General features: G+C 35.9%; 3 protein-coding genes across 6 annotated transcripts in view; 2 read left to right on the top strand and 1 right to left on the bottom strand.

The window, feature by feature from the left end:
- Positions 1–642, bottom strand: part of LOC128029009 (stromal interaction molecule 1) — a 34,753-nt gene extending 34,111 nt beyond the window's left edge. Inside the window, exon 1 of one of the 4 annotated variants that reach the window (XM_052616445.1) lies at positions 372–642. The gene's annotated coding sequence lies outside the window, so the exon portion shown is untranslated. The remainder of the gene's footprint in view (positions 1–371) is intronic. The other 3 variants (XM_052616446.1, XM_052616447.1, XM_052616448.1) reach the window with 3 other exon arrangements.
- A 1,900-nt stretch (positions 643–2,542) lies between these two features.
- Positions 2,543–5,557, top strand: LOC128028588 (rho-related GTP-binding protein RhoG). Its single transcript, XM_052615852.1, has 2 exons — positions 2,543–2,668; positions 4,865–5,557. The coding sequence occupies exon 2, from the start codon at positions 4,892–4,894 to the stop codon at positions 5,465–5,467; it is 576 nt and encodes a 191-aa protein (XP_052471812.1). The 5' UTR covers positions 2,543–2,668; positions 4,865–4,891; the 3' UTR covers positions 5,468–5,557.
- Positions 5,558–9,881: 4,324 nt separating this feature from the next.
- chrna10a (cholinergic receptor, nicotinic, alpha 10a) lies at positions 9,882–16,181 on the top strand. Its single transcript, XM_052617262.1, has 5 exons — positions 9,882–9,942; positions 11,200–11,345; positions 11,572–11,726; positions 13,155–13,687; positions 14,660–16,181. The coding sequence occupies exons 1-5, from the start codon at positions 9,882–9,884 to the stop codon at positions 15,352–15,354; spliced, it is 1,590 nt and encodes a 529-aa protein (XP_052473222.1). The 3' UTR covers positions 15,355–16,181.

Raw genomic sequence — 16,181 nt, 5'->3', positions numbered from 1 at the left:
TTTACAGTCTTAAAGGTTTAGCTGTACTATATGAAGGGCACAGACTTTGCACATTAATAATCTTAATAATTAACACATTAACCTACGTAGCATATCTCCAGATATGGCTAAGGAGCAGATCATAACTAGTAAGAGTTCCTTCACTCACATTTGCTTAACAAAATCTGTCATAAAGAGCTGATTCATAATCAACAACACTGTATTATATTTGTATTAATGCGGTTGAATGCGCAGCTGGCTTTGTAGCGACAAAAAGGCCAATGGTTCCCACCTTTCCCACTTTCTAAACACCCAAATCCATCTCTAAACAGATGTGTTATGTAAAACACGGAGAAACTAAGTGTTAAACGGTTTCAAATGAGCTGCGTTACCTCGAGTCCTCGCGCAGTCCGTCTCAGTGTTCGAGGTTCGTCTTCAGCTGCTCTCTCCTTCCGTCAGACTCCACGGAGGCATTGTACTGAAACACTCCAAAAACACACGAGCAAGCACTTCTGTGCGGTTTCCCGTACCGCTGATGAGAGAATACGGCAGGTGGACGTTAGTTCTCGGTCAGGGACGGAAGCAAAGGAGGCCGAACAAGCTGCGCTTCCTCCTCGACTCACGCCGGGCTGGCAGTCTGCGGCGTGACGCATGCGCAGTCACGCACTCCCTGCTATCTACACCATGCCGAAGCATATCAAACGGTCTCCGTTACAACAAACACACACGCTGCTTGTTATTTAATGGTGTCGACTTTCAATAGACTGACTTGGTTATAAGTAATGATGTTTTCTATAATGTTTATGAGTGATTATTTATTTAGTGTGTGTATTATGTTTACCACAATTAAAGTTGTTTGAAATTATTTAATTTGGCATCACTGTTTATAATGCATAATATAATTACATAATATAACATTTAATGTTAGGCAACTGTTATTTTTATTTATTTATTTATTTGCCTGTACTTTGTATTCCCTTATAGTATTATACTTTGTATTAATATAATTTTAAAAAATGCATATATGCTATAATGTATTTTTTTTTTTTTTGATTTAATTAATGATGTTGTAGTTAACAGATATCTCCTGACCCAACTGTGAACTTCACGAAAACTTTTTTTTTTCAATTTTAGTTTTTCATTAATTCAGTATTTAGTTTGTTTATTATTTACCACACTGAAAGCTGTTTTATGACAATAATATTCATAATATAATTATATTATATTACATTTATTTTAATAATTATAAGACTATTTTCTATTTATTTTTATCAAATATTTGCACGTTGTACTTTATATTCCCTTACATTATTATAATTTTTATTCATATAAATTATTTTTCTTTATTTATGCACTTTTATCCAAAGCAACTTAAATTATATTCAAAGTATACATTTTATCAGTTCATGCATTCCTTAGGAATGGCCCTTTGATTGGTGCTAAAAAAAAATAATAATAATGCATTCACTGTCTTGTTGGACACTCACATCTGTTGTGATGCTATTTTCCTAATACTTTAGTTTTTTCCTACTCAACCCTTTATGTGAAGGGATTGCAGAGTGTGCTTGTGTCTGTGAAAAGATTACAGTGCCTCCGAGTGGCTTCTTGATGACACTGAAAATGTCACTAACTGATGTTAACATTTACAGTTTCAGTTCGAGGCACCCATACAAACATGCAGCTTTCTTCTTTATGAGATGTTGATGGACTGGATTTTTGTGAATTATTGTGGATTATTGTGATGTTTTTATCAACAGTTTGGACTAATTGGTGTGCACCTGCCAAACCTTCAGGACTTGTATAACTTCAGAGTGAAGAAACGGGCAGACAACTTCATCACAGACCCCTCTCACCCCGGCCACAACCAGTTTGCACTTCTCCCCTCTGGCAGATGCTACAGATCTCTGTGCACTAGAACATCCAGGCATAAACACAGACCCCCTCCCCATGCCATCTCCATCTTTAACAGCAAAAATAGAAATGATTACCTTTTTCCAGTAATTAATTTTCTTTTAAGTATTATGTAAATACATATGCATTTTTTATTTACACAAACTGTACAGTAAAAAAATGCACAAATCTGTACCAGATACCCACTGCTCTGGGTGTGTGTTAATGGTGTGTTCACTTCTCACTGTGCCCTTGGATGGGTTAAATGCAGAGCACCAATTCCAAGTATGGACTACTATACTTGGCAAATGTCACGACTTTCACTTTCACTTTCACTTGAGATGTTTACCACATTATTATTATTATTATTATTATTATTATTATAAGTCTTACTTATTATTCTTTCTTCTCTCATGTCATGTATGTACCAAGAGCTAAAGAAACAAAACAAATTCCTTGTATGTTTGCACACACTTGGCGAATAAAGCTAATTCTGATTCTTATTCATTCTGACGGCACCCATTTACTGCAGAGGATCCACTGGTGAGAATGTGAATGATTGGATGACCTGAGAGTGAGTACATTTTCAGAAAAAGTATATTCATTTTAGGCTGTTAACTTATGGCCTATATCATCTATGAACATCTCCACCAGCTTTTGCCTTTTTGTGTCACTGACTTCCTCTCAGCGCACTAGGCTGTGCTCACTTCCTCCTTCAGTCTTCTGTGTTACTGTATTTAGGGAGTTTTATTCATACCACTATTGACAATTTCCTGGACGCTCTTTTGTATCATGCACGGTGAGTTTATCTCTTATTTGCATTAGATTCTTTGTCCCAAACTCTCTATCCTATTAGTTTTTATTCTAGGCCAGATTTAATTCGCATCTCTGGTTTGATCATTTGTACTGATAAGAATGCATTGATGTCATTAGAGCAGTTACATCCTTTTTTTTAAATATTTTTTTCTGCTATAGTCGAATGGAGCTCTGTTGTGTTTTATATATCTGACCAAATAATAATAAGTTACTATGTAATGGTATTTTAGATTTTATATCTATTAAATATAATAAAGAAAGAAAACCTTCTCTTTTCTACTAAAACATATAATGTGAGTTACAGTTTGTGAAGTCTACATAGTGTTGGTAGCATTTGGATATAAAAGAACTAAGACAATTTTGTATTTATTAGATAATAATTGGAAAAATATTCAAGATCAAAGGGTTTGATGGAGAATAGCATCATCTGAAATATGTGAGATGCACATACATTGATTTAATGACTCTTGTAGAGTCTGATTCACATTGTAGTTTACTTGGACAGCCCAGAGACAGAAATATACTGTTTGTAAAATAACTAACCAATGTGTCATTCAGCAAAAATCCTTTTGAATATCTATGTGCTATAAAAAAATATATAACACACAAAAAACATATATATATATATATATATATATATATATACATATAATTTTTTTTTTTTTTTTTTTACATATACCTAGTAATTATAAAGCATGCATTCATAATACTGTACTCTGCATTGTACTCCTTTTGAGTGGAGCTTAAGATGTTTTTACGCAGTCATACAATAAGTGAATGGACTGTTTGTGGTTCTTGCCCTCTAAAAGAATAAGCTGTACAGCTCCAAGTTCTAGTTTCTTTGAAAAAAAGGAACTGTCTTTTTGTCAGCAAAGTCATGTCAGACTCCTAAAGCTATAAATACTTTACTGATTTCACATTTCAAACTCAGATCTGCATAACTAGAGTACATGTTCGTACTTTATCGTACATATTAGGCCTTCAACAGATAGATCAACACATAAAACGAGTCGACAGCCTCTTCATTTGAGTTTTCTAAGATGATGAGAATGGACATCATGTGTTATAATAAATATTGCAAAATTATTACATTATTGCATTGTTTCAGAAGATGTTAACAGACACCCAAGTGAGATGAATTACTTCCCTACCAGCTCTATGCAACTGTTCTTCTCAGAAAGATATAAATAAAGGTCACTGACAACACTCATGTTTTGTGGTCAATAAGGGTGGTCATATTTATCTTAAATGCACATGATAATCTCACAGAAACATGATTTACTCATCCATGATGGAGTTCTACCATGAATATGTTAATTTATTTTAATCAGTATTGGAATGACTGTTTTTGACTAATATTAATCTGCAGTATTTGGCACATAATTTCAAAAAGATAACTGTTTAAAATAACTGTTTTTTTTTTAATTATTTTAATACATTTTTAAATGTAATTCAAAGCTGAGTTTTCAATATCATCCAGTATTCAATACCACATCATCCTTCAGAAATCATTCTAGTATGCTAGTTTGCTGCTCAAGAAACGATACTTATTATTACCGATGTTGAAAAAAAAGTTGTCCTGCTTCATATTTTTGTAGAAAATGTGATACACTACCATTCAAAAGATATTAAAAAGATAAGAAATGTACACGTTTATTGAGCAACAACACATTCAATTGATCAAGTGACAAAAGACTTTATAATATATATATATATATATATATATACATACATACATAAATTTCTATTTGTATTCAACAAATATTAAGCAGCAAAAGCTGCTTTCAGTACTGATAAAGATAAGATAAATTATTAATAATTGAACACCAATAAAAACGTATAATATTTGAGTAGCAGATCAGCATATTACAATGATCTGATGGATCATGTGACACTAAAGACTGGAGTAATGATGTTGAAAATGAAGCTTTGCATCACAGGAATTACATTTTAAAATATATTAAAATAAAAAGTCTTTTAAACTGTAATATTTTGCAGTATTACTGTTTCACTGTATTTTTGATCAAAGAAATGCAGCCTTGGTGAACAAAAACCTAATTATTCAATAATTCAATAATTAATTAATACTTTTAAAGTGTATCTAGATTTTTTTTCTGATAAATATCTCATGTACTACATGCAAGTCATAGTCTACATTTGGTCCTTGTGTGTCTTTCAGTTATTGAAAGTTGAAGGGAGAACAACAATGCAGAACGTCAAGTGTGTTGTAGTTGGAGATGGTGCCGTTGGGAAGACCTGCCTCCTGATTTCCTTCACCACCAATGCCTTTCCTAAAGAATACATCCCCACTGTTTTTGACAACTACAGCTCACAGCTCACTGTAGACTCTAAAATAGTCAGTCTGAACCTGTGGGACACCGCGGGACAGGAGGAGTACGACCGTCTACGAACTCTCTCCTACCCACAGACCAATGTCTTCATCATCTGCTTCTGCATCACCAATCCCTCGTCCTATGAGAATGTCAAGCTAAAGTGGTACCCCGAGGTGTCAGAACACTGTCCTAATGTGCCCATCCTGCTGGTGGGGACTAAAAAGGATCTGCGAGATGATCCAGAGGTGCTGCAGAAGCTCAAAGAGAAGAACCTCTCTGTGGTGTCCCAGCAGCAGGGGGTGGCGCTGGCCCGACAAATCCAGGCCAGCAAGTACATGGAGTGTTCAGCGCTCAACCAGGACGGGGTGAAGGAAGTGTTTACAGAAGCTGTTCACGTTTTCCTCAACCCCAAATCCCGAGCCCCCAAGAAATCATGCGTGCTACTATAAATGGGACAGGATCTGAACATATGTATTTTTGTATGGGGTATTTGTTTTATCACATGTACAAATAAATGAAAATCTTTTAAATAAAATTGTAAAAGTTACAAATGTTTTTTACATTATATAACAAAATATCATACCAAGTGGTATTTATTTTAAAGAGAAATTAAATATATTAAATATTTGAAAGAATATTAATATAAATAATGCTAGGTTTCAAATAATAAAAAATAGAAATAACCTGTAAATATTCCAAATAATTATTGATTGGTGTGATTTGGCCAAACCTAAAGGGGAGCTATTATGTTTTTTCAACTTTTCAACTTTAGTTAGTCTGTAATGTTGCTGTTTGAGCATAAACAAGATCTGCAAAGTTAAAAAGCTCAAATTCCAATTCAAAAGGAGATATTGTATTTAAACGTATTTGGTTGAGCTGCACTAGAGAAGGCAGTGAGTGTTATCACAATTTCGGAGACGTTTTAGCTTTCCCAAGACAGACAAAATTAGAGTGGTTACAATCATCAAGGTTTAAATTGTGCTTAAATTGATTTGATCTTGACGCAAATTTACAACTGAAGCTCGCAGCAGGCGACGGTAAGGGGCATGACATTTCCTGACCAGGCACCGAGTACTGCCAATCACAACACACACTGTCCCAGCTAACCAATCACAACACACACTAGCCCAGCTAACCAATCACAACACACACTGGCCCAGCTAACCAATCACAACAAACACTGTCCCAATTAACCAATCACAACACGCACTGTCCCAGCTAACCAATCACAACACGCACTGGCCCAGCTAACCAATCCCAACACGCACTGTCCCAGCTAACCAATCACAACACACACTGTCCCAGCTAACCAATCACAACACACAGTGGCCCAGCTAACCTATCTCAACACACACTGGCACAGCTAACCAATCACAACACACACTGGCCCAGCTAACCAATCACAACACACACTGGCCCAGCTAACCTATCACAACACACAGTGGCCCAGCTAACCTTTCACAACACACAGTGGCCCAGCAAACCCATCACAACACACAGTGGCCCAGCTAACCCATCACCACACACACTGGCCCAGCTAACCAATCACAACACACAGTGGCCCAGCTAACCCATCACCACACACACTAGCCCAGCTAACTTATCACAACACACAGTGGCCCAGCTAACCAATCACAACACACAGTGGCCCAGCTAACCAATCACAACACACACTGGCCCAGCTAACCTATCACCACACACACTAGCCCAGCTAACTTATCAAAACACACAATACTTTGCCATGGCACTCTATAGGTAGAGTAAATGCCAAAATTAAACGTTATATAATGTTGTTATTGTTGTTTTTGTTTTGCAAGATTGTTAAATGGGAGATTTAGTTTGGTATTCTGAGTTTTTGTTATGTTTGTGACAAGTTAAGCAGGTATCATATATGTTAAATGTTAATAAATAGGCTTACACATTAAACTATTGGTATGCTAATCAAAGCAATGTGTTACTTAGCATGTTAGCATTTAAGGAATAAGTTAGCTATAATTAGCTATAATTAAATTTCCACTACTAAAATATTTACAGTAAGTTAAGATTCCATGATTATTTTTTGTTGTATAATCAAAATATGAGTTTACAGTAGTTTACACAATTATTTAAAGGAAAGAGCAGCTAGCATGTTAGTGTGAGTTCAAAATAACAATATGACAGATTATCTTATGTTATGTTTACGATTAATGTGAAGAGCACAGTGAAAAATATTTTCAAAGTTGTTACTAAAATAAAGATCATTGGGGTCATTTTTCGAGAAAATACTATTTCAGTTTTTCTATTTGAACATTTTTACTTGAAAATGTGTTACTTGCATTTTCTTTGTAATTCTAAATGAATTGTGAATTATCTAGCAATTTTAAGATCTGGTCCTGAGAAAAGCTCTAGAATATTTTTTTTTAATTTTATATTAATGAAAATGGCAGAAGACCGTAACTCAGGGGAGAAGAACTGTTTAATAAAGTCTTCATTTTGTTTTCATTGCTCAAAAAAGTATCTTCTCGTAGCTTCGCAAAATTGAAGTTGAGCCATTGATGTCACATTGACTGTTTTACAGATTGTCTGGGAACATTTCAGTTGTGTTGCTGTCTATGGGAGGGTCAGAGAGCTCTCAGATTTAATCAAAAATATCTTAATTTGTGTTCCGAAGATGAACGAAGGTCTTACAGGTTTTGAATGACATGACGGTTTCATTTTGGGGTGAACTAACCCTTTAAGTTTCAAATCACTAGCTGAGTCCTATTTTTGAATGCTCCCAATTATTTAATTGTGTTTTTCTTTGTTACTCAAAGGTAAATATAGCCAACAAATGTAAGCAAAACTGTCACTGATTCAAACTACAGAACATTTGACTTTGAGTTTAATTCATGATATTTTCAAATATTCTGCAGGTATAAAGCATGATAGATTCTGACTCTGCATGTAAAGCAAAGCCTGTTTTCAATTTGATGTTCATTGGCATATTTAACCTCGCTGCAGCAATCAGTATTAAACTTCACGTATTCTTGAACACAAGAAAGAGATTCTGTGCCACTTCTGTGTGAATCAGTTCACACAACCACTGCCACAGTATATGTATAAAATGCTTTTTAAACTTTTTACTTTTCTGCGCATGTTTATAAAAAGGAGGAACCATTTATGAAAATCTGTGCTTTGCCCACTTACCTCACTATTACAAAACATGAAACTTATTAGTTTCAAGTTCATTTTTTGGGGGGGAGATGAATTTGTGGCTGCTTATGAAGCAATTTTCATGCGTCCATGTACTTTCTTTTGTGTTGACTTTCGAGACTCTTGCTAGTGAGAGTGGCAGAAATGAGAAACATTCACTTCCCTCCTCAAAATCCTCTGCAATTTCTGGCACAGTTTGCAGCAGTCTTGGTATTTGTTGTATGTCTGGAGACACAAGAGAACAGAACAATAGAATTAGTCACTTTTAGCTGGGAAAATACTAAATTTATATAAAATGAATCTCAGGATTGTGAATAAAAAAAATAAAAAAAAACTCTAGCCTTAAGAAAAGCTCTGGAAAAGACTATTACTTGGACGAGATCTGATCTGATCTCACAGAGTTACATGGTGTTGCATGGGCCTCAGTGTGATTTGAAAGTAAAATGAAGTAGACTAACATGAGACTGCTGCAGTTTTATGATCAGGCAAACACTGCTGTTCATTCACTTAAATCCAGACCACAAGCCAGAGAATTTGACAGTGAAATCAGTGTTATGGCCTCTGGCAAACACAAAACAACACGCTTGTCTTTGTTTGGACCTCTCTGGCTTTCATTATGTTTTAACATTCTCTTTCCCATTCATTAAATTATATAAATACGATCTACAATTTGCAAGTCTATGTACAAATACAACAGTTTATTTGATCATGTAAATATTTTTTTTTCTTCTCGCATACTGATCACATGATAATGAGATCATGTAAAAATATATATTTTTTCCTTTTCTAATATAATGATCACATGATAATGAGATAATCTTCAGTCTGATGTGGTAAGATACATATATTATGACTCTACAGTTAAATGATGTGCTAATACTGCCAGCCTGTGGTCAAAGATTGAAAGCACCTAAACTTGCTAAACATGATAGGGACCTGCTGGTTTTATACAGGCCTTTCCCTTACAGTATTTGAAATCCAATTTTTTTTTTTTATTAGTGAACTGTTGTGAGGTTAGCTAATGTTTATCAAATATGACAACTGCATTAAATATATTATTAATCTATTCCCAGGTCTAATTATTTATTTGTAATATAATGACACTATTGTCTTCCTTAGAGCATTTTGACAGCAAAAATATTAGTAATAATTAAGTAATTTCATAGTAAAATTTTGCAATACTTGTGAACCTGCTTTTAAACTAAATTTAGCATCTGCTAATTGAATAAATGTAAAATATAAATGTAAACTATTTGTATTTTTATATTATCGTGTTATATAACACAGCTATATAAAGATTAATAAAAAGCATTGATGGACGGACATAGTATTACTAGTCAAATTTATTTTTGATCATTATTATTTATTTACTAAATAATGAACTATTTAACATTTATGAACTGCCTGTTTATGGATAAATAATATTAATACTAATAAATACATGTGAATGTCAATGGCAGCAAAAACATATATAATATATAATACGATGTCAAATAGAGTGAGGCACAGAGGCTGGATTACACACGTGCTCTCTTTGGAGGATTAAACTGTTTCGTGTCTCTGTGTATTATTGACTTTTTTCATACAGCAGCTGTCATCTGGAGTTGAAAGACTAGATCTTCAATGAATCGAACATCTATTCACTTGTCATTTATTGCCCAATTGCAGAGCTTCAGTAAACCGAACTGTGAGATGCCTGCCAAGAATGTGCAATTTTTTGCCTTTTTTACCTTCTGCTTGCTGTTTGTGCCAGGTAATGCTTTCTTCTTTCTTACATATCAGTGTGCCACTGGGCTGTTGTTAGTTTCTGACCACAATTGATTGATTTTTAAACCGTAATAGGTCTTAAACCTTCTTTACATTCTGAGCAAATTCATTTTAAACATTCTATTATGACGAACTGTAAAAAGTGACATTGAAGTGAAAGTGCATTATTTGCCATTTACTTTATGCAATGATTTCCATCTATATATCTATTTCTGTATCTTGACATCACATTGTCAGTCTAATATGATAATCCTTTCTGTAAATCTCTTTTAAAGCTTCACTGACATGACAGAGCAGTAGCAAACATCTGGCAAAGTCTGGACCTGTGTCTATATCACTCAAAGGCTTTCAGATAGTTTTTAGTACCTATTTAATATTAATTATCCTCTTTTCCTCTGCACTGGTGTACCATCTAATCCTGTATAGTAAGACACCATGTTCTGTGCTACTGGGGCATGTTGTCACAAAGTGTCAGTGTGTTTCAACTGTATCTGTTTTCTTTTACCTGGACAATAACAGTGGGAATATTCGATACTGGTATACTGACCAGCTGCTTAATGGTAGATATACTCAATCTCTTGTGTTGTATAGCCTCAGATGGGTAATCTAGCAGGAAATCTCATCCCTCCACTCTTCCCGATTAAGCCATCTGTCATGTGGACATGTGTTATCCATCACACAAGAACTGGCATGTGGCCCTGATTGACAGGCGGCTCTGATCTATTGCTGTCCAGTAATAGAGAAACATTAAAACTCAAATATATAATAAAACTGAAAAGTTATGATTTGGTTTACCATAGAATGAATCTTTTCTTGTATTTGCGCTGTTAAACGAATAAATTCAAAAAATCACATTTACACCACTTTGTAAAGTTTTATTTATTTATTTTTATTTTTATAAGTCTTATGTTGATCAAGGCTGCATTTATTCGACAAAAATACAGTTAAATCATTAATATTGTGAAAAATATTTCTAAAACATATTTGAATACAAATTGAAAATAATTTATTCCTGTGATGTGACGCTGTTTTCAGCATCAATACTTTTACATTTTTGTTTTATTTATTCATTGCATTGATAAATAAAATTTCCAAAAGTATTTATTTGAAATAGAAAACCTTTTAAAAATGATAATATTTAATGTCCCTTTCAATAAATTGACATCCTTGCTGAATAAAAGTATTTATCCATTATTAATTAAAATATACAAACAAAACAGTTCTTTCTTTCTTTTTTTCCCAGTTTGCTGGGGGGCCAATGGGATCTATGCCCAGAAACTGCTCAATGATTTATTTAGAAACTACACAAGTGCGCTGAGGCCAGTGGAAGACACAGAAGACATCCTGAACGTCACACTACAGATCACACTCTCCCAAATCATTGACATGGTAATCTGCCACAGGATACACAGAACCACAGCCTACCAGAAAATGAGTTCGAATAAGGACACTAGAGAAAATGTAGTCATTTTGTTGGATAACAAACACAGATAAATGTGCAAGCATCACAAATACTGTGATATAAATCATATAAGGAGTTTTATATAATTTTTACAGTATGGTTGGATAAAAAAGGTCATATAAATTGCTGAGACTGTGTACCCTTCTATTACAGGACGAACGTAACCAGATTCTGACAGCTTATTTATGGATACGGCAAGTCTGGATTGACAAGTATCTCACCTGGAATAAGGCGAACTATGACGGGCTTGATACCATCCGTATACCTGGTAGTTATGTATGGAGACCTGATATAGTCCTATATAACAGGTCAGATTGGTATTCAGATGGCCATTTTTGTTTGCTCTTTCTTTTCCCCCACATGGAGGCACAAACTCAACACTTAATTAACGCATTTATGATTAAACATATGCTCCTGTAGCTCCTTAAAGGCTCTAAGTAATACTGTTAGGCGATGCATTTATTTCAAGTTGAAATAAAATAAAATAAAATAATAAAACATCAAATGGAGCGATATTTAAGTAACAACCACACTATCTTTTGAATAAATTTGTCCATGTTAATCTTTTATTGTGGCATCTATTTCAATTAAATTCTCCTGAACGACATATAAGAATGAAGTTTTTGTCATGTCAGTTTTGTACTGTATACCCTCCACATAGATAGTGTAAACCCAGCAAAGGAATAGTCAGTAATTACTCATTACAGATTCTATTTCAACCACTTTCTTTGCCACTTTGGGGGAATGTAATGACTCTACAGTGGCTATAATTACAAAACAAAACTCCTGTTGAAATTACAGTGCTGTCAACCGAGTCGCGAACAGGCTCCGAAGTGCCGATCTGAATCAACCGAGTCGCGAACAGGCTCCGAAGTGCCGATCTGAATCAACCGAGTCGCGAACAGGCTCCGAAGTGCCGATCTGAATCAACCGAGTCGCGAACAGGCTCCGAAGTGCCGATCTGAATCAACCGAGTCGCGAACAGGCTCCGAAGTCCCGATCTGAATCAACCGAGTCGCGAACAGGCTCCGAAGTGCCGATCTGAATCAACCGAGTCGCGAACATGCTCCGAAGTCCCGATCTGAATCAACCGAGTCGCGAACAGGCTCCGAAGTGCCGATCTGAATCAACCGAGTCGCGAACAGGCTGCGAAGTGCCGATCTGAATCAACCGAGTCGCGAACAGGCTACGAAGTCCCAATGTGAATCAACCGAGTCGCGAACAGGCTCCGAAGTGCCGATCTGAATCAACCGAGTCGCGAACATGCTCCGAAGTGCCGATCTGAATCATCTGAGTCGCGAACAGGCTCCGAAGTGCCGATCTGAATCAACCGAGTCGCGAACAGGCTCCGAAGTAACGATCTGAATCAACCGAGTTGTGAAAAAAAAACCTCTAAAAAACAATAGCCCAAGTTTAGTAAAAAAAAATTTTTATTGAGACTATAAAAAATAATTCTGCATCTATTTTTAGGTGGCACACCCGTGGCTATGCCACTGATATGAAGAGTGGAAAATATTGACAAAAATAATGTACAAAATCATGTAGCCTATCATGTATTTCTATTCTGCTTTTTTTAATTTGTTTGTTATTTGAGTTTTTAATCTTTTTCCTACTTTGATTGATTAGATTAATCTTACTAAGCTAAAAAAAAATTCTAGGGTTGTTGACTTTTATGCACACAGTAAATTGACTGTAACTACTCTGCCGTTTACTATAGAATAATCTATGTCTTGCAGTGCTGATGATCACTTCACCAGCACTATGGACACCAACGTCGTGATCCGTCATGATGGCCAGATCATGTGGGATGCTCCAGCCATCACTAAAAGCTCCTGTAAAGTTGATGTCTCGTTCTTCCCCTTTGACGCCCAGCAGTGTCGTCTGACCTACGGCTCATGGACCTACAACGGCAACCAGCTTGACATTCTGAACGCCATGGAGAGCGCAGATCTCGCAGACTTGGTGGACAACGTGGAGTGGGAGGTGCTGGGAATGCCGGCCGAGAGGAATGTAATTCTGTACGGCTGCTGTGCAGACCCTTATCCGGACGTGACCTACACTCTGAAACTGAAGAGAAGGGCTTCGTTTTATGTGTTCAACTTGATCATTCCCTGTGTGATGATCTCTTTCTTGGCTCCGCTGGGCTTCTATCTACCTGCAGACTCTGGAGAGAAGGTGTCACTGGGGGTCACTGTGATGTTAGCACTCACCGTGTTTCAGCTGTTGGTAGCTGAGATCATGCCTCCCTCAGAGAATGTTCCTCTTATAGGTGAATCATAACTGCTGAAAAACATTTAGATACTGTATGATTAAAGTTTGCATATATAAAAAGCTTTAATGTAAAGTCAGCCTTAAGTCATGAACTATATATACAGCAAATAGTGAGCACATGCAATTCAAATATCAGCCTGGACATTTAAGCACTTTACTTTAGCTAAATATTAAGTTTTGTGTCACTTATGTGTCTCTTATGTATCCTAAATCGAAATCGCCCCTACACCCTCATTCACTATTTCAATTAGGCTGTAATACAGGTCACTTGAAGGAGTGAATGAAAACAAGTGAGTGATGAAACAAGTATACTGGAAAGCACAGTTTGTGCTTGCAGTTCAATAAGTATTTGAACTGGCAAACTAGCTGCTCCAGCAGTAAGATAAAAAAAGAAAAAAAGATTTTATACTAGGATTGTATTGTGCTGTATGCTTTGGAGAAGCACTCTGTGAAATTAATGGATGGATGATCTAGCTGTTGGTGCCATCTTCTGGTGAGACACCAATTGACTCTCACAGTGCATTATGGGTATTCTCTAGCCTTTGAGCATACAGGGGGCGATTACAGACAAAGGACAGGTTTTTTTTAGCGAATCAAGTTCACACAGCTCAACCAGTGAAGTCTGATTCTCTAACAAATGACTAGGTCGGTTATTTTCAGTAAATTAAAATCATACAGCTTACATAGTGCAGCTATCTGTGTGAATACTGATTAGTTATTCACATGACAAAGTGTAAAGGTGCACGTTATGTCAGTTGCATTTTATAAATATTAAATGCATAACCACATTAAGCAAGGTACCAAACCCCTAGTATGGAGTTTGGAAATCCATGAGTACTGAATACCATACTTAGCCAAATGTCGCTTTTTAAATTTTCATTTTGATCTAGTCAAACTAATATAATCTTGTATGGGCAATATCACTGAGACAAAAAGTTCCTAAACTTTCTCTTATGTACTTTCTCTACAGGAAAATATTACATAGCCACAATGACCATGATCACTGCATCCACTGCCCTCACCATCTTTATTATGAACATACATCACTGCGGCCCTGAGGCCAAACCTGTCCCAGAATGGGCCAAGAAATTCATCCTGCAGTATCTGGCCAGGATTTGCTTTGTCTACGAAGTCGGTGAGAACTGCATGACCTCACAGCCAGAGAGACCAGACCCCCAACCACCAAAAGCCCCTGAATCCAACTGCAACATGAACGGCCAAGCTGGGAAAGATGACTTTGTGTTCAAATTTGAGGATGCCATGTCTCCAAAGCTCCCAGGTGACACAGAAGACGCATCTCAGATCATGAGTCCGGCATGCTCACTGGGAAAACAACCCACCTGTCAGTATGGTGTGTGGAAGGAGGGAGTGTTCATGAGTATGGACTGCGGTGATGGAGCAGCAGAGGCGGGAAAAGCCACAGGAAGAGGAGAGGATGAATACAGAGATCATGATGGCGGGCTCAAAGTGCAGTGCAAGTGTGAGCAGCAACATCTCATGAGGAATATTGAATATGTCGCAAACTGTTACCGCGATCAGAGAGCCACAGCGAGAAGAACCGGAGAGTGGAAAAAGGTCGCCAAGGTTCTGGACCGATTCTTCATGTGGCTGTTTTTCATTATGGTTTTCTTCATGAGCCTACTTATAATGGGGAAAGCCATATGAGAAGAAATAAAGACATAAATGAAAGGCTATAACTGATCATATAAAAGATGCCATACAACCAGTTGGCCATTATCAAAAAAAAAAGATTACAGATTATTTAGCAAAAGCAATCATCTAGATACATTTCCCCACTTACAGTAAAATAACTGGAAAAAAAACATAGACAAAGTATATGTATTTGACTTTAAATGATTTTATTATGTGAGAAAAGAAGAGACTATGGAGTGACATGAAAGGGCAATATCCAAAATAATTGAGCATATAATACAGCGATTGACCAATTAGAATCAACCAACCATTCCAAAGATTGATGAAAATAGTTATTCATTGTTAGTTCATGCTAATTCACAGTGCTAACTAATGTTAACAAGCACAACTTTTGATTTGAATGATTTTTTTAAATTAATCTATTTATTATTTATTTTTTTTATTTTTTTGCTGTATTTAGAAATAAATAATTTTTAGTAAATGTATGCTATTATAAACTAAGCAAATCCAGTCCTCTCCACTGATCAAAATGCCTGAAACAGAAGCATTAAAACACTGATCACAGACATTGTGGTGCTTTGTAGTTTGTCATATTTTTTCACCATGTCTCCCGGAGCTTAATCTTCTTTTTATCCTTTGCTCTGACAGCTGAACTATGTCATTACACAAGCAGTGTGGATCTCTTTTCTGTCTGTGCACATCAACATAGATCCTCCCTTTCAAGAGTTAATAAAGTAAAGAAGAGCATCTTACTTACAACAATTTATTTATTTATTTTAATTTCTTTAATCTTTTTGATGACTAATGATACATTTGTATCAAATAATAGTTTTTTTTTT

This window comes from Carassius gibelio, chromosome A15 (genome assembly GCF_023724105.1).
Source record: "Carassius gibelio isolate Cgi1373 ecotype wild population from Czech Republic chromosome A15, carGib1.2-hapl.c, whole genome shotgun sequence".
Lineage (NCBI taxonomy): Eukaryota > Metazoa > Chordata > Actinopteri > Cypriniformes > Cyprinidae > Carassius > Carassius gibelio.
Note: the sequence above shows the minus strand (reverse complement) of the source record. Positions and strands in the feature narration are given on the sequence as shown.